Raw genomic sequence first — 19,391 nt, 5'->3', positions numbered from 1 at the left:
TATATATATGTATATGTATAAAAATAAATATATACACATATATATATGTTAAAATAGTAGAAATAAAAAAAATTTATAAATGATGTATCAAAATAATAATACAAAAGAGAAATAAACTAGTCAATTAGTACGGCATATTGCAAACAAATATACTGTGATATAAAATTTAGAAACCAAACTGTGATATAAAATTTAAAAACCCAGAAGGTGAAGATGAGGTACTAAAGGCAATGTTGGAAAAAAAATGTGAATAATGACTAGAATGAGAAATATTTTATAGGATGAAAACTGTCGCATAAAATAAATATGGCAACAATAAAGAGGGTAAAAATAAAAAAATTACATGATATGTAAAAAAATATGTCTCAAAATTTAAAATTTGTAAAAAATGGCAACGATCATAAGGTCTAAAAGTGGAGGTAAAAAGAGATTTATATATATATATATGATATATATATGATATGTATATATATATACGAGTATATAAAGAATCAGAGGACTGAGACTTGCGATCATGGGTCGCGAGTTCGATTCCCGGCATACAATCTTATATAATCCACACTAAGTGCATTAATTATGTATGAAAAACTCTATACACTTTTATGCTCCCTTTCAATGTGAAGAGGCGTTTGAATCAGCGACTTTACATTTAATTTGAGAGATACCTTTACTGAGAAATCTATTCATCGAATTGAATTCTTGCATTGTTCTCTTAAAGTGCACTAGTAAAACTCCTTCAAACAACAAATATGTATTTATCAAAAATGTTCTCTCTCTCTGTTTCTTATATTATTCTGTGCCTTGGATATTTCATTGTAATATAAGTTTGATAATTTTTAAGCCCGCATTATAATTGAAGTGAATTAATTTTAAATAGAAAATGAAGAGAACGAATAAATAAAAATGAATGTACATTGGGAGACCATATTAATTTCTTATCGCATAGAGGACTGCTGTAAGACGAGGGGAGAGGGATTCTACCTCCCTCTACTCTCCCTCGCTTTCAAAATCCGCGACTCATTTGATAACGAGTAGGAATACAAGCAACTCACTAAGCGACGATATTGGATTCCCAAACGCACCAAACACGTCTCAGCCATGTGTTGTGTGGATTCAAAATTAATGAAATGCTTACGCTAATATCATTGAGAGGGTTGTTAAGAGCTTTATTACTTTCCCTTTATTTGTTTATTTACTTTATAGGAGATAGACAGTAACAAAAGGCAGTAAGAAAGTACAAACATAGAAGCTTAGAAATATAAAATTAATTACAGTTGTTACCTTATAACTATCTCACTGAGAACACATAATGGTTTATGGTCAAACAATGAAAAAACAAATAAAAATAAAAACATTCCTAAACAGGGATCAAAGACTACGGTTTATACATCTATATTATGTTTGTTTATATATTTATATTATGGTTAAAATTGCCTTGTATGTACTCAGTAATTTGGAACGAAATTATTTTTTAAGTACATAAACCGTCAGGGAAAGAGTTTGGATTGTAATCAACGGATACAACTTTTATATTTTTGTTGATACGATTTCCGTTAACATGTAAATATGAAGCCATAATTCATGCAATCACTAATTACAAGTTTGTCGTTCTAATTGAAAGGGCATTTACACAACACGTGGTAAATGATCGATGTGTCGAAATAATTGCAACGTTTCGTGCAATGCGATCCACTAATTATGCAGCCAACTATCCTAAATTCAGTGTTATAATGCAATAAGAAGTCCGACTCTCCAGCTATTTCAAGCGCAGTTTTTATTGTACTGCAAATATTAAATGTAAATGTAAAAAAGACACAAAGGTCAAATTTCAAAACATTCCATTGATTCAAGGCGAGGATGCCGAGTTTGTCGCTTAGTAGGGATAGGGGCGATTATGGAGATCGGGGCTGACGACCCGCGTATCAAATTTACGGGAGCTTCCTTATTGGCGTTTGCCTTCATCCAACAAACTCCTTTTTCTATCTAGCAAATATAAATGATCGCACTAATACTGTTTTAGACGCGCGTTCCAGACTTTATTCGATGTTCGCTCTTGACAAGTATAAATCCTTCAACAGGTTATATAGAGTACGCGTTTAACTGGTGATGAGGTATCGCCCCAGCACGGATTTGTTCTTTCTTTGATGTCGAGATAAATGATAAATCAAAATATTTTTTATTCGAATAGACAACTACAAGTATTTTTGAATCGTCAATTAACATGAAATGTCGGCATTATTGTGCCTAAAGGAAGCTACCACTGGCCCGGATAGCAGTTTTACTGAGTAAGAGCCGGGGTAAGTCAACAGTTGCTCTTTTAGAAATATTGTGCTTAATAATGATCAGTTTCCTGAGTGAGTATCGACGTAATTTTTACAACAATATTTTAATAATAGGTTTAAATCTCTCCAGTAGCAGATGTGAAATTGATTACTGAATTTTATTTTACATACGTATACCGTGTGCAATAACGGATTGATTTAATTTTTGAAGAGATTAATTAGGTTTACTTAGAACACAGTATCATACTTCAGTAGGTTGCAACATGGAATCTATCCAGTGTAATATTTTTATAAAAAATCAATTATTCTCTGCTCCGCGTAATATTCCAGTTTAAAGTGAAGCTGTCACAAACTCACCGTGATATTGCAGTATGAAATCCAACTATTAATGCCCATCATAATATTCGCATTGTTGGAAAAATTAAAAAGCTAATAAGTTTTTCAAAGCCTAAAGATTATGCAAGACTTTGATAGTCCGTACTAAAAGGTGATTGCTTCGCTCTTTACTTACTGATGTAAAAGAATTCTTCAATTCTCCCCTAGCATCTATATCGTTTTTAACCTTTTATGTGCCATGCCCAGGGGCGGCTAAACCTATAGTGCAAGATGTGCAATGCACACGGACGTCGCCGTCTCAGAGGCCGTCTCAGAGGCCGCCACGGCGCTCCCTGAGACAGCTAAGAGCACCGTCTTGAAATCTATCGCGGTTCGCCACTTCGTTTCGCATCAGAGATGTTCTACAGGCAAAAAAAGAATGAGTGTTATTCTGCCGTCATAAGAAAGGCTGTAACTAATACCATACTAAAAGCTATACCTACTTATAAAATAGTTTGTTGGAATATGAAAACACTTTTTTGTTACGACGACAAAGTTAATAGTTATAGCCGCGGGGGGGGATCAGGCCTATGGGGCGCCAGGGTTACATTGCACACGGGCGTTACACGAGCTAGAGTCGCCCCTGGCCATTCCATAGCCTTTCTTTATTCCTTGCGCCTTATGTAACGTATATATTTTGGATCCACTTTAAAATTGTCAACAATAAGATAGCCCCTCCTCCCCCTGTAAGGTGTGGGCCTCGCGTTGGGAAACACTGATCTGTACAGTTGCGTACCACAGATCACACAGAACCGTAGAGAGTAAAATAGATAACACACGCGACCAAAATGGCGTCGAGTTATAATCCAATTTGCGCTAACGAACTGTCTATTCCCAATTGAAACTTCGCGCGTGTTAATTATACAGACAAGCGATTTGTTTTGGTGACTTTGCATAACTTATACATAATTAAACTTTACATGGAGAGCGAGAGGAACACGAGTTCAAGTTACAAGGGACTTTCATTTCCGACCACATGTCATGCTTAGCTAATGATGGTAATCTAGCATTAACACGTTCACTGCGGGCCCAATTTTAAAGAACTTTCAGCTGGTGCGGCTGAGGTCGAATCAGCCTCAAGCTGAACTTCCTAGTAGTGCGGTTGAGGCCTTTTCTGCCTCATGTTTCAATCATTTTTTTACAATATTGAGACAATGCTTCGCAGACATAAAGAAAGCTATATTTGTCTTTGTCATACCTCATACGGTTGAGTGTAAACAGCCGCCGCACTAGAGAGAAAACACGAGTTTTACGCGCCGCACCAGTGCAAAGTCTACCATGAGACTGAATCGACCTCAAGCCGCAGTGAACGTGTTAAACATACATACATACGTATATAACATCATAAGGCGATCGTTTAGGGAGCACACATTTTCAAAACTTATATTTACATTCTATACTTTTTAAGCAGTGTTATTGCTGTCGGCGTGTTGATAAAACTCACGTTTTCCTTCTGCGGGATCGTTAGCCTCTCGTTTACAAGCGCGTGTACCGGCCGCGTTCTCCCCGCGCGATCCGAGCGCTTAATCCAAAATGGATTTTCTCGTTTTCACGAGCCCGTGGAACGTTTCATTTCATATGTAAACATTTGCCTTTGGATTGCATTTCCGGATACTTTTAATGCACGCGTCGGATTTTATTCAGTTTTTATATCGTATTTGTTCAACGCTTCCTCGGGTCGAAACTTATCTTACCTAATGGTATATACATATCTATACTTACATTATTTTCTACTCCATCACTTTCTTTTTCTTTATCATGGAAAGAGTGTCGGAAGCGTTCTATTTGTTATAAATTGGAATCAATTAAGCTTCTCCTAGAAATTTAAAAGAAATAATTCCAAGGGGCGATCGAAGATTATTTTTTTACAATCTCGTTCACATAAGCCCTTGGTATATTAGTATAAGCAATTCAGCCCTGGTTTTATGTTTTGCCTAAGAACACTTTCAACTGTAATATTTTCTTTATCTAATTATAGTTTACGTGATATTTCTAAGGCATGACACAGGAGTTTACTGCAAGTCTACAAAGTTGCCTTAAAACGAGTTACTGACATGGCCCCTAAAGAAATACATAACAAGGTTAAAATTTCTGATATATCTTTAGTTAACACAACGTTTCGTCTGATAAATTGAGCACAATATAATAGGTGGCTCAAAAGTAATGTCATAATGTGAACGTGTCCTAACTTTTACAAATGACGTCAAATGGCAATATGCTTTGACATTTATGGTGTAGATATATTGGTAAATTCTTTCGTTTTTTAATAAAGAACGTTTTGGAAGGTTAATATTTATAACAATGTGACAAGGCACAAGTTACAGAACCTTCTAGACCTTGAAGTTATTTATAATTTATTGTACACGGTTTTCATAAATTCTAACCCAGTACTATCTCGAACATACTAGAACCTTATCCGTAGTATAAATAAGTGTACTACCCATGTCGACAGTTGAGTGTAGTTTCTCGAGTTATAAGATTAAGATCTACGATCAGTGATACAAAGTGACTATTTTGCAAGTTATTTGGACATTGAGTTTTAAAGTGATTTGGAAGCGTAGTTTGAACTAAGCGAATGTATACTTTTTGTTTAAGTAGGGTGACCATCCGATTTGTGGATAAAGGACTCCTTGTGAACCAGTGGTGTTTCATTTCGTGTCAGAACCAACAGTACGTGACAATAATAATATAATCATACTTGTGAATGCACACTATTAATAGTTGCAAGACAGAGTACCTTAGTTGCCCCCTGGGGTCTAAAAGGTTCTCAAGTGGCGACCGCCAGCAGACGCGGCGTGGGCTGGTATCCCACTAGGTGGACAACGATATAGCTAAGGTTGTGAAAAGTCGCTGGACGCAGACAGCCCAGATCCGGTGATCGTGGCGATGGATTTTCACATAGAACGTATTACCTAAATTAATTATCTTCTTAATTTTTGAATCCTATAACGCGTGTCACTGATTGCGGTTTGACTCTGTAGTACGTATGTCGCATGTATCACATTTATCCCAACCTCGCCTTTATAATCCGCCCAAACGAATGCGCTTCAAACTAAATTCCAGCGTTCGACTAAATAGACAAACTATTTCGCTATTTGTCCATTTATATACGTATATATATAAAATATATGCGAAAGGCATTCACGTAAATAGTTTTTTGATCAAAACGACTCAAATTGATAAACATAGGTTAGCAAACTTTGTACAAAAGAACCAATGTCTACCTTATAAGAAAGAATGTTTCGAATACATATTTTTTTCCAGTCGAGTCTAGTTATATATATAATTGACGAAATTATAATTATTTTACAGAAATTACAAATAAATTACATTTATATATATGTATATACATGTGTATGTATAAATATATTTATAATTTATGATTTTATATCCGCCCATTGTGTTTTAATAATCAAAAATCAAAAATATCTTTTTTGTGTCTCCCAATCTAATTATAGGATAAAAGAGTTTGACGGCCAGATGAAATATTTTTTCATGGAAACAGATGTCTTATTTTAGTTCCTTGCCTTCCTTTCTTTCCTGCCCTTCTTTTCCTTTTAGGTTCTCTGCCTCCTCTATTGGGTTTCTTTGCTTTAGCGGATGATAAGAGATTCTAGCAGATTCTTTTTTATTCGAATAGGCTATTACGTGCACTTCGCAATTGTTACTCAACATAAAGTCAACATTGGCCTTCTGGAAGCTACCACCAGCTCGGAAGGCAGTTCTGCTGAGAGCCGGCGAGAAACTCAACAGTTGCTCTTTACAAATATAGTTTTATAAAGAGCGCGCGACAATAATTAGCTTCCTGAGTGAGCAGCGATAACATTTAATTCCACGCATTAATAACAATATAGTATTATTGGATATAATAATATATTTTTTTCAATAATATTTTCATTTTTAGACGCCATCTACGGCCGGTGGACCAGCCTTTTAGATTTTCAATAAAACCGGTTGTTGTATTGTCACCACTCTAGAACTTCAAGGCCCAACGTTCATCTGTTTTATGGATCTCCGTACTCCAAATTCCATTTCGTGTAGCGCTCAGCTGAAATCAAAACTGAAAACAAGAGTTGAAATAACGTAAAACCTGAACGAATTAATAGTGCTATCTATAATAATAAAATAAAGTAAGAAAAGGACCAATATTTAGCCACTTCCGCACATGCAGTGGTAGTCGTGCAACAAAGTGCACCGCCCGCCAGCCCGCTGATAAATGCGCATGCGGCAAACAATGCGAACTACACAACTGCCTCCGTCACATCACTCAACACGTGTTTCACCCCTCCACGGGGCATCTTCAGGAGTTATGTTACACCGATTAGTGCCAAACACAGGACTCTGTATCGGGCAGTGCACTTTGTTGCACGACTGCCACTGCATGTGCGGAAGTGGCTAAATATCGGTCTTTTTCTTACTTAGGATGGACTTCCGTAAGATACCGCTTGGTTCCATTAAATAATAAATTAAAGTGCGCTTTACGAGATTTTCTATTTTAAATCTTTCTTACAACTACGCAGTTAATAAATAGTACGTGTAACTCAGTAGGCGCGTAGTACCGGAATAACTTTTTTATTCATTTTGCGAAACTTTCCGTTAGCTGTCTGACAAAATATTCCGGAATCCGTATTCAGCAGGCGACAATTACTTTCGTAACTTGTTGGATTTGAACAAAGGTTTTGTTTAATCATGTCTACGCACGCAGTCCGGCTGAATAAAAAGTTTATATACTCTGGATTAGTAAAAAATCCATTTAATAAAAGAATTTGTTCTTATGGAACATACTTTATTTGCTTACAATGATATAAATTATGTTATATTATCTAAATTTATGATATGTTCGGCCGTTGTGGCCTAAAGATACTCGAGTGGCAACCACGTGCCGGTAGACACGACGTGAGACGTGAGTAAGCCCACCATCAGGTATACCGACGACACAGTTAAGATCACGGGTGGTCACTGGATACGGGCAGCCCAGAACTGGTCATCGTGACGATCTTTAGGAAATGCCTGTGCCTTGTATTGGGCGTCCATCGGCTGATAATAAGATGTAAATTTACAATTACTATTAGGATGAAGAACCTGTTGCCACGTATACAAATGATCTCGACAGATCTTCCATTCGAATTCAAACTACGCACAGTTCCCAATTTACAATGTTACAATGTTACAATTAACAAAGCGCAAGGGCCATTGTTGCAAATGTCTAAATGCAATTTGGAGAATTCATGCTTCTCACATGAACATAACCTTCTGATTTATTAGTTTACTTATCAGATGTAAACGCAACAAATATTGTATGTCTCTCTTCAATAAATGTCGAATTGAAACAAAATGCTGCATCATCACAATTTTTTCAAAGTGAATTGAATATTTTTGTAATGTCTTTCCTTCATTTTGTATAGCAACGCGTTCATGGTACAGCTAGTACGTTATTAATTCACTATTTCTACTATTTCCGTAAAACTTACGGAAAGATTAAATAATAATCAGAAAACGTAAATATGCTAATTAAAAGTTTTCACAAACATAAAAAAATAAATAAACGAATTTAATATTTTTGATATAAGATATTAGACCTTTGGAATCTTAATACTTAAACTAAATCTATTGCATCTCCTTATTTTTAGTCTATAGATGCCCACTGCAAGGCTTCCCGCAAAAGACGTCTTTAAGAGAGACCTAAGCCATGCAGTCACATATTAAACTACACGGTTTAAAAAGAATATCATGAAATAATTATTGCGAGTTTCATAATTTAAGAAATTTAAACACTGATTCATTATTTGTATTATATAAAAAAACTACATATTATTTTGACAAAAGACTACAAAATAAATAGAATTATTGTAGTTGTGTTAGGTTAGTGTTGTTATATATGAGAATCGTGTTTGTATGGCACATGCCAAGAGTCTGTTACATCATCCTCTCCACGACACGTGTTCTTCAAAATAATACTCAGTAAATTTACGACCTTTCTTTCTTTGTTTTCTGTAGACAGATTACTAAGTAAGTAAAGAACCAATATTTAGCCACTTCCGCACATGCAGTGGTAGCCGTGCAACAAAGCGCACCGCCCGCCAGCCCGCCTATGTGCCAAACTCAGAGTCACTAATCGGTGTAACATAACTCCTGAAGATGCCCCGTGGAGGGGTGAAACACGTGTTTAGTGGTTTAATTGTGGCAGTTGTGTAATTCGCATTGTTTGCCGCATACGCATTTATCAATGAATCAGTCAGTGAATTTGGTTTTTGTGAGGATCTCCTCATATCTGAATCGATCTCGCAGCGAAACTCCGAGCTTAAATCTCTTTATTCCTACAGCTTGCAAACATGTTTCTGAGTATACTCTACTTCAGTTTGTTATGTAAGCTATTGTAAAATTATAGTCGTTTATTTAATAGACTCCACTTTAAGGGACCTTCTCTCCACTTCTACATGTGGAATTGGCACTTTGTTAACAAAACTAAATTATTATTTTTTTCTTATCTTCATCAGCTTTTGTTCTTTACAATATATTCCACTCTTTATGTTTTTTGCGTTTCGTTATATCTCTCTCTCTCTCGCATTCCCAAGACGTCACAGATTTGTTTTAACTGTCACATGACTTTCCTATCTCAGGCTTAATTTCTGGTGAACGACTTGCGTATATCTTGTTTTGATTTTGTTCTTTTTAGTTAATACGTGTATTAATAACAAATTTTATTTCAGTTTTTACTTATGAATCAGAGTATTGAGGTTTTATTCGATGCCGCCTTACGTAACTAAGTCTTATTACTACGTACTGCACTCTGTTATATTGTTCTGCATGACAAGACATGACACGACATAACAATTAGGACAATCGGGCGATGTTCTTCGTCGCCTACTAGAGATGCGATGTTACTTGCCTTAATCCTTTTATCTTACAGACTGACGTAAGTACTCTAAATATATATATATACGTATATATATATATATATACATATATATATACATATATATATATATATATATATATATATTTATATATAAGTCGAAGTTTGTCCCTCTTTCTTAAGTTAAAACTAAGTCGTTTTTGTTACATTATACTCTTTAGCAAAGGAGATTATACATAAGTAGTTAGTTTGATGTGTGCTTTAAAACAAAGCTATTATTTAATTTATATTGATTCAACCTATTAATACAGAAATCTCAATCGCTGTTGTGATTTCAATAAATACATAAGCAAATTAACTTATCAACCTATTCGCAGTAGATACGGAGTTATTTGGATGATGTGTGTATTTCAAACGTATTTCATTACAAAACAAAACATCTGGCGGTGGCAAATTAATATTAATTGTAATTGATTAATTGTTGTTTATATATTTATTAAGCTTAATATACAATTGTTTCAATAATTTACAAAGTCATTATTTTCGTATTTAATTATTTATTTTTATTTCTATTGAATGTTTGGTTATTTGATTTCATTTGATATAAATTCGAGATCGAAACAGAAATGAGTAAATCCGCAAAAGTATCAAGATCACCGACGTTGATCGAAGAGTTTCTTATATCCACTGTCCACATATGCCGCTCCAGAGATTTCCAAATATGACCGCATTTCCAATGACCTGAACAAGATTATCTCGTTTATTTACTCGTATCTTGTTAGTGGCCATCCTAGTCTGGGCTTACTGGTTCATAGTCTACACGAGATCCTTATTAAATAGATGAACTAATTTTTATCCTTCCATTAATAAATAAATATAAACTTAGTGCCTAAATTATTTTTTATCCCTAGAGAATAAATGAAAATAGAAAGAGAAGCATGGAAGAAGAATGTGACTTTCATCCATAGAAGGGCCCATATCAAAAACGTCTGGACAGTCCAGATATTTTAGAATTATACCTACAAAAATACCAACAACATTTCATAGTATAAAAATATTAAAATAAAAAGCATTAACTTTTTTTTACGCTTAAGACGGCCACAGCTGCGTACATTTTGACGGTTAGTAATTAATTCTAAGAGATTATACTGATTAACGAAATGTAATAAACAATTTCGCCGACGCTGAAAGCCGAAAGAGCCTTCAACAGAATCGTTTTAGAATATAAACCTTAAATTTTCTTAACTAAGTAGATAAATATTTTTACCTAAACAAACATGTACACGCAAATCGTCTCCCCAAAACAGCATTATGTAAACTTAGTTGAGTGTTGGCGGACCCGAGCCCTAATGAAGAAGTGGGGGGTTGTCTGATGATGAACGACTCAGCAGTAAGGTAGGTTAGGGTTGGGGAACCTATACACGTAGGCTTCATTGGCGTAGCGCCTCAAACCGTCTAAAACGTCTGACGGTGAAAGGAATCGAGTCATCAAGCCAAGAAATTTTAATGTCATCACCAAAATCGGTTTTTATAAGAGACTACATTGTGTTCAATCGGCAATGAAGATAATAATACGAAGAGGAGGTGGATATACAAACACAGAAATAAGTAAAAAAATTATAATTTTGTAAACGTAAAGGTAAATGCTAAATCTATTTTTTCCAAACCTAAAATTTGACAAACAGGTTTGAACTTAGTTGTGATTTATAAGCCGTAAACATACGATCACGTAGCAATAATGTGTCAGGAGAAATTGAGATGAACTTTATCCATTAATCCTTATATATAATCATCTTATTAAACTGCCGTCTGCTCATACTAGATAAACTACAATTAAGCAAACTCAAGCCACATTCACCAGAGCCTCAAGGCCCGGTTCTAATGCCAAACGTGACTTAAACTTAAACTTTGGTCTACCGAACCACATCACAGTTCTATATCATTTATACGGCACTGCTTTTTGGTAACCTTTCTCTTTCCCCTACCATTAGTGAAACACGGACGTTACAACTGGGACAAAGTATTTTTTTTATTTAATTACACTTTCTCTTATCCTTTACAATGTCTATTTCACATTGAACTCTTCTCTTGCATCACCTTCCTTTCCTCATCTTTGTTCCAGGCTACAGTACAAGCCGACTGTCTGCTGGCGTCGCTACTCGGTACTGTTTTTCTCGAATATTCTAGAAACTGCCGCTTGTCTTCCTATATCTATGTAATCTTTTGTCCGTGTCTAGGGGGCGGTAAAGCCCGCGCGAGGAAAGACACAGTAGTTACTAACTACCATCCTACTGTTTTTATCTACTAGTTTCCAACAATTCCCCAGCGCTACGCAATTAATTTTTGAGGTCACCGCCATCGGTATCTAATGAAAATAACACTCACTTTAATTCGACCCTGGTTATTATATATGTAATTATATAAAGCTGTTCCAGGGAAAGTTGTATACATTTTTTTCTAGCAGTTTCCGTATGTTAACCTTCTGAATTTAGAAAGAAAAGTACTTAATATATTATGTTTTTTCATTCGACCATCTCATATCTCGATCAATTATTTTGATTACCTACATCTATTGACAAAGAAACCAATTACAATTTCAGTACACACTACCACAAGTACAAAACTATATATATATATATATATATATATATATATATATATGCGTGTTTATGTATATACGTATATATACATACAATAATATAATAGATACATATGACAGACTACAGATGTCAGTGAATTATGTGCAACATAATATTGTTACAAAAATAGATTAATTTGTTCATTTGTTCCTATCAGCTGATCACCACAATGACCAGTCTTGCGCTGCCTGCATCCAGGGACTTCCCAGCGACCTTTTGTCGTTGTCCACCTTGTGGGGGGCCTACCCACGCCGCGTCTACTGGCTTGTGGTCGCCACTCAAAAACCTTTCGGCCCCAGCGACCATCGGTTGCACGAACTATAGGCCCCGCCCACTGCCACTACAGACGAGCAATTCTTCGAGCTGCGTCGGTGATCTTGATTCTTTTGCGGATCACCTCATCACCGGTATGATCCCGCAGCGAAACTCCGAGCATAGCTCTCTCCATTGCTCTCTGGGTGAACTTGAGCCAATAAATTATATACGATCAATTAATTTTAAATCAGTATCGACATTTTTATTCTTTACTTATTACATTTCTCTTTTTTTTCATATCAGTCGACTCCGGTCTATTAAATTCCAATCCCTTTTAGGGCTACCTACGAGATATTACGAAATTCAATAATACAGCCAATTGTAACTCGTTTTGTTAATGTGATATTTGATATTTTCAATTTATGTTTATTAGATTTTGTTCAAAATTAAACAAAATATATTTTTTTAAATTTTCATTGACATTTGTTACACATATATTAATCTAAAAAGTATACATATATTTAATAGTCTAAAATAGTGTTTTCCTCTATAATTCTTACATCCCAGTATATAACATATATAATTTTTATTTTAAAGCGAAATGCTTAAACTTGTGTCGAGTCCCTTTTCAGATTGCCCCTTTATCAATCTAATTGTCATCCTGCAGGCGTGGGCCCACCGTTGGGAAACACTAGTCTAAAGTAAAGAGATGCATTATTAAACGATCTTTACTATCACAGTTTTCTAATATCAAATTTTAGACTGGAATCAATTGTATATTTTAGCGGCAAACACATAAGTAATTACTTTTGAAACCATAAATTAAACGTAAATTTACGTTGTCACTATAAAAGCCATATAATAATATTGATTAATAAAAATTATTATCGTATTAAAGAATATATAGGAAATAAATATTTTTAAATTTCCAAGTTCTTCTTGAGTCAATATTCCTGACCTGGTTGTAGTCAATGTAATTATACATATTTAAATCTATATTGTATCAATATCTTTACTTTATGAATATGCGCAGAAAAGCCTATACAAAAGAATATTTTCTTATTTCATTGTTTAATAAATAAATTAACACGATTTAAGAATTTCTTCTCATGTTAAGGACTTTGAAGTCTCTCTCCTCACATCTATCTGTATTCAATGATCAGATATCATAAGTTTAGATCAGAGTTCCCCAAACTTTTTTGTGTCGTAGACCCCTTGCCATGTTTTTTCGTGTTGGGTAGACCCCCTACTTACCTGATATTTATTTCCAAAGTGGTCTATATCGACCCCTAGGGGTCTCTTGACCCCTAGGGGTCGATATAGACCACTTTTTTTAAATTTTATTTTATGGCCCTCGCTATTGGAAGCCTCTCGTACCCCCTATCTGGTGTGGGACAGGGACTTTTTGTTTCAATTTATTTAGTTTTTCACAATCTTTTTTATTTTCTTACTCTTCATTTATACATCTTTAGATTTTTCATTCGGTTTTCTTTCGCTCTGTGACCTTTCATTCCTCTCTTGTAAGACATTAACATTTTGTAATCTTATTTCTGTTTATTTACATTGTTTTTTCGCTTAACATTAATATCACATATCTCATTAACATTTCTTATTTTCTAGTTACATTTGTATTAATTTTATTTAACTTTTATTTTTGTTAATTACTTTTATAATTATTTCTTTGGAGTATGAGAGGAAGTAGTTTTTGGTCTCTTTTTTGCTTATCAGGGAGGCTATGGTTTCCTCCCTGATTTTTACGCCAGATATAGACCACTTTGGGAATCACTGGTTTAGATTATTCACTACTATTATCAACAACCCTGTTTAAATAATAAACATTGCATACTAGAGCGCTGGGGATCAAAAACGAGTCGAAATGCTTGATACGTCTCCGGGGAAACGCCGCTGTGTAAAATAGTGGGCCGACTTTCAACTTCATCTATAGAGAAACGAGGATGGTAGGATATAGTCGTGAAATTCGGCAGTGTATTCCCCAAAACGAATACGTCAATAATAAACAGACTCGCTTTTTACCGGCGGTGTTTTATTCTGATAAGTTTCTTAGAAACTAACTATATATCGAACTTTGTTATAGAGTTTCTTCTTGCTTCCACAACTTAAAGACCTCGCGAAGTAGAGTCAAAAATAAAATAGATTAAAAAAAAGTTGACGTTCAATAAGTTCCAATGTCGAATAAATAAATTTTATCTTTATCTATTAGTTGAACAGTTCTACAGAATCAAGAATTTAGAGCTGGTATTTGACTCAGCAATCCCAAAATTGGCAGCAGTATTATATACATATATATATATATATATATATATATATATATATATATCGGTCCTGTGCTTGATATAGAGTAAGCAACTGTCTTGATGTGAAATACCGCCTGACCCTAAACACCCAGCTTTTTACCAGCTAATTTAGCCATAAACTCTGACTAAACCGTGCTGAAAGAAAGCCGTTTTGACACAAATTCCGACATTGAAAGAGCTACGACAGAACAGCTGAAGGGATTTACGAAAAAATCTTTTCAGAAGTGCTACCAATCGCGGAATCAACGTTTGCATAAGTGCCTCTCTCTCCAAGATGAGTACTTTGAAGGAGGTTCACTTAAATTTTATGTAAACTGAGTACTTTGTTTGCAATAAAATTAGTGGCCTTAATTTTTATCGCACCTCGTACCAGCAAAGTTTATAAGAGACTAAACAAAAACATATCAATAATGTCTTCATCTCCAGTGATGCTTTTTCCTAATACTTTCTAATGAAAATAGATAATAGAAATTATCTGTTTATTATTTTCTCTATTTAAACGACGAAATATATCCTCGCAGGAATAAGTTCAGAGGACTGAACTGGGATATGTGTTAATTTTTATAAAAATTTAATAACCTTTTTTACCTTTCCATTACAAGAATCTATAGGTTTTGTAATTCAATTAATCAAGAGTTTTTCCAAATTTTTATTGACTAAATGACCAAAAAAGTTAAAAAATCCGCTTTATGCAATGGAAAAAAGCGTGGATAGACTTCGTTTTAAGTCTAGCATTAGTTGTTAGAGCCAGTGTATCAGTTTTTGAATAAGCCGTGTATTGTAAACTTGGCGGGGCGGCGGTATCCCAGTGGTAGAGCACTTAGACTTGCGATCGTAGGTTGTGGGTTCGATTCCCAAGATACAGCGTTATGATTCACACCATGTAGTAATTTTACAGGATTGCCACTACTCACAAACAAGCTTCCAGAGGATGAGCAGCAGCGTTCTCTGGGTACCAGAATACCGCACTGCCATCTGCAACCCACCTATCCTTCCATAGATATCTCTAGGGGAGACCTATACCTTTCAGTGGACATTTTTTGATTTTGATTGAAAAGATCGATGAAACAAAATTAAAAAAAAGTTATTTATATCACATACCAAACAGAAGCAGCAAGAGGTCGCTGAGTGCAAGACTGAATAGGTAATAGTTGGTGTCGGTGTGCATGGCGGGGTGGCGCACAATGACGGCGCAGACCGCCGCGTTTCCCAGCACGCCCGTCAGGAAGATGAGCACCAGCACACCGGTGAGCGGGACGGTGCGCGACAGCGGCAGCTGGCGTGGCCCCATCACGCACCACAGCATCGCCTCCTCCGAACAATCGAACCGGCTCACGTTCGTGCACCGCTCGTAGAACTCCTCCGCTGTCTCGTTGGGCCTCAAGAATAGCTCCGCCATCTTGTTTATCTTTTTTTATATATTTATTTATAAGCTTGAATTGTTAACAGTCTGGTTATTTAGATTAAACTATGTAAGAAAAACATGGTACGGAAAACGATGTAAACATACATATGTACACAAAAACTTTGTGTACACATATATATATATATATATATATATAAACACGACGAACTTGAACGTTTTCACTCAAATCGATAATAACATCAATTTATTAATTTCATTCGAATGCGACATGCCAATAAAATCTGATCGTGCAAAGCCTACAGGCACAGGTAGTAAATAATAATTAATTTTAACATGTAGTAATTTGAATTTTTATAAGGGTTTTTCTTATTATAACATCATTTATTATTTTTGAAACCTTCGATTTTTGAATGTGTTTTATCATACATTAATTGATAACAAATGATCTATACATTCACCGCTTTAAAGTTTATCCACCTATAAGCAATAAACCTGTATGTCTCTGCATATAATCTTACGTATCAATTGTTAAACACAACACATTTTCACAATAACTTATTCCACATAAACTCTATACTTGTCTACACTAGACATGAATATTTTTCTAATAAAATTTATTATATTATTTTTATGATTAAAGTTACACAATAGTATTCGTAATTTATTTTACTCCATATTTATATTTACTTATAAATTACTAATTAATACTTTAGTTTTATAAGAAGATATATTAAAGAGATGTATTTAATTCAAAAGTATTTCAAAGTTGAAATTTTCGAAGTTTATCATATATCGTAGCGCGTAGCACCGGTGCTACGCCGTAGTACGCGTCTACTCGGATCCGCCGATGCCTTCGCACTGGCTGCATGTGCCTGATGCGAAGACTTCTTTTAATTTTTTTTCTGTTGCGATAACAATTTATTACTTTATTGCCGCTCTTTGCCGTTTGAATAGAAATTGAATAATCTTGTACAACCTTTCATGTTATTCGAAATCAAAGTACATGCATTGCCTTTAAGTTATTTTAATTTATGTACTTAGCTCAAGGTTTCCCCAAGTTTGCTTAAAGTTAATTTCAAAGCCCGAAGACGCTCAGTGTAAGGCATAGGTTTACAAAGATATCTGCTGGAGGATTATACCATATGTTGGTTAGGTTATACCATAATCGCTGTTTGACAGACAGATGGGCGATCGCAGTGTGGTATTATGGTACGCAGAGGACGCTGCTGTTCATCCTCTGTAAACTTGTATGTAAGCAGTGGTAATCCTATATAATTAATGCACAGAGTGTGTGTAATACATAAGATAGTATTTCGGGAATCGAACCCGTGACCTATGATTGTGAGTCACAGTCTTCTACCACTGGGCCGTCACTGCTAAAGTTGAAATGCTTAAGTAATCTTAATACCGTGATTTTCTTCTTTTCAGCCGATAGACGCACTCTGCAAAGCACAGGCTTCTATATTTAATGTAATCAGGCGTTACCTCGCGGAAGTCTATCCTAAGTAAGAAAGGGACCAATATTTAGCCGCTTCCGCACATGCAGTGGTAGTCGTGCAACAAAGTGCACCGCCCGCAAGCCCGCTGATAAATGCGTATGCGGCAAACAATGCGAATTACACAACACGTGTTTCACCCCTCCACGGGGCATCTTCAGGAGTTATGTTACACCGATTAGTGCCAAACACAGGACTCTGTGTCGTGCACGTTGTTGCACGACTAACACTGCATGTGCGGAAGTGGCTAAATATTGGTCCTTTTCTTACTTAGGATAGACTTCCGTAAGATACCGCTTGGTTCCATTAAATAATAAAATAAAGTGAGCTTTACGAGATTTTCTATTTTAAATCTTTCTCACAACTACGCAGTTAATAAATAGAACGTGTAACGCAGTAGGCGCGTAGTACCGGAATAAATTTTTAATTCATTTTACGAAACTTTCCGTTAGCTGTCTGACAAAATATTCCGGAGTCCGTATTCAGCAGGCGACAATTACTTTCGTAACTTGTTGGATTTACAGCGATTAGTGCCGACTCTGTGTTTGGCACACTGCATGTGCGAAAGTGGCTAAATGTTGATCCTTTTCTTGCACAGGCTTCTAACAAAGATCGGCTTCGTATGTAAAGGACGCTTCCCATCTTTTAGAAACTTATTTGTGAGCTGTAGCAATCCTATACAATCAATACACAATGTGTGAATTTTATAAGTCTGTATCTCGAGAATCGAACCCGCGCCGTCGATCTAAAGTCTCAGTCCATTACCGCGGAGCTATCATAGCTCGATTGAAACTGTGCATTATGAATTCATACAAATATGCAGCTTTCGGAAATAATTTCTCTAAATTACTTACGTATTCATTATAATTATATGAGCTATGTACATATGTATGTTTGTTTTGTCTATATACGTTAACTACTTGTTATTTATCGCGCTACTATCGCGCTGCTTCGTATGATAAGACCGCCCATTGTACATTTTTCTTTACTATGATGAAAATATGTATATATATTCAAACGTGTACAATATTAAATAACTAACTAACACATGAAGGTAGTGTTATTTGCCTGAATATTTCTCGAGCTGCAAGCATTGATAAGTGAAAGGGCGAAGAGACACATTGCGAGCATGCAACAAGTCACTCTTGCCCCAATTGGAGCAGTTCTCCTTTATTTTGACATTTAGTCCTTCTAGACAACCTTTCTCTTCGATATGACTTACATTTTAACGGTGGAACATTCAAGTGTTTATGTTTCATAAATAAAAAACGTAGAGTAGTTTATATATTTATAAACATGTAGTTTATATATATATATAAACATAACTGTTAACATAAAATAACAAGATTTGTTACATTACTATACCTAAAAAACATCCGTTTTTTATTTTTCCACGCTTAAAGATATTATATATATCTTCTTCTCGTTCACAGACATAAAAAGGCAACAAACTAAATAAAATTTAATAAGTATTACAATAAAGAGTCGAATGTTAAATAAAAAATAGATAAAAAATAAATAATAGATTCATTATCACAGAATTTTTTTAGCAAAATTTACAAATTTACTTCAATTTCTATTTTGGTAATACACTTTTTTATTTTTTTATTTCTATAATATATAATTTCACTTTTTATAAGTGTGTGCTATTGGAGCGTTCAATCTCAACACATGTGGGGTCAATCAACGAAATAATACAGAATGGGTTGCAGCGCTATAGGACCCTCTGAAATAACGAAAATCTTACCTCCAGCTAGTACGCTCGTCCAATACTTTAGAGAATGGGAGAACAATCCAGTGATGGGAC

The 19,391-nt window shown here is 35.1% G+C and overlaps 1 protein-coding gene across 1 annotated transcript in view; it reads right to left on the bottom strand.

Annotated features, from left to right (window-relative positions):
* CapaR (Capability receptor) overlaps positions 1-16,121 on the bottom strand; it is a 45,019-nt gene extending 28,898 nt beyond the window's left edge. Inside the window, exon 1 of the mRNA XM_068766792.1 lies at positions 15,824-16,121. Coding sequence (XP_068622893.1) covers positions 15,824-16,121 — 298 coding nt within the window. The remainder of the gene's footprint in view (positions 1-15,823) is intronic.
* Positions 16,122-19,391: the final 3,270 nt, after the last annotated feature.

This window comes from Battus philenor, unplaced genomic scaffold, assembly GCF_028537555.1.
Source record: "Battus philenor isolate CCGP_79_NKW_IND1 unplaced genomic scaffold, ilBatPhil1.0.hap1 SCAF_22, whole genome shotgun sequence".
NCBI classification, from domain to species: domain Eukaryota; kingdom Metazoa; phylum Arthropoda; class Insecta; order Lepidoptera; family Papilionidae; genus Battus; species Battus philenor.
This window is presented reverse-complemented; position numbering and strand designations above follow the sequence as displayed.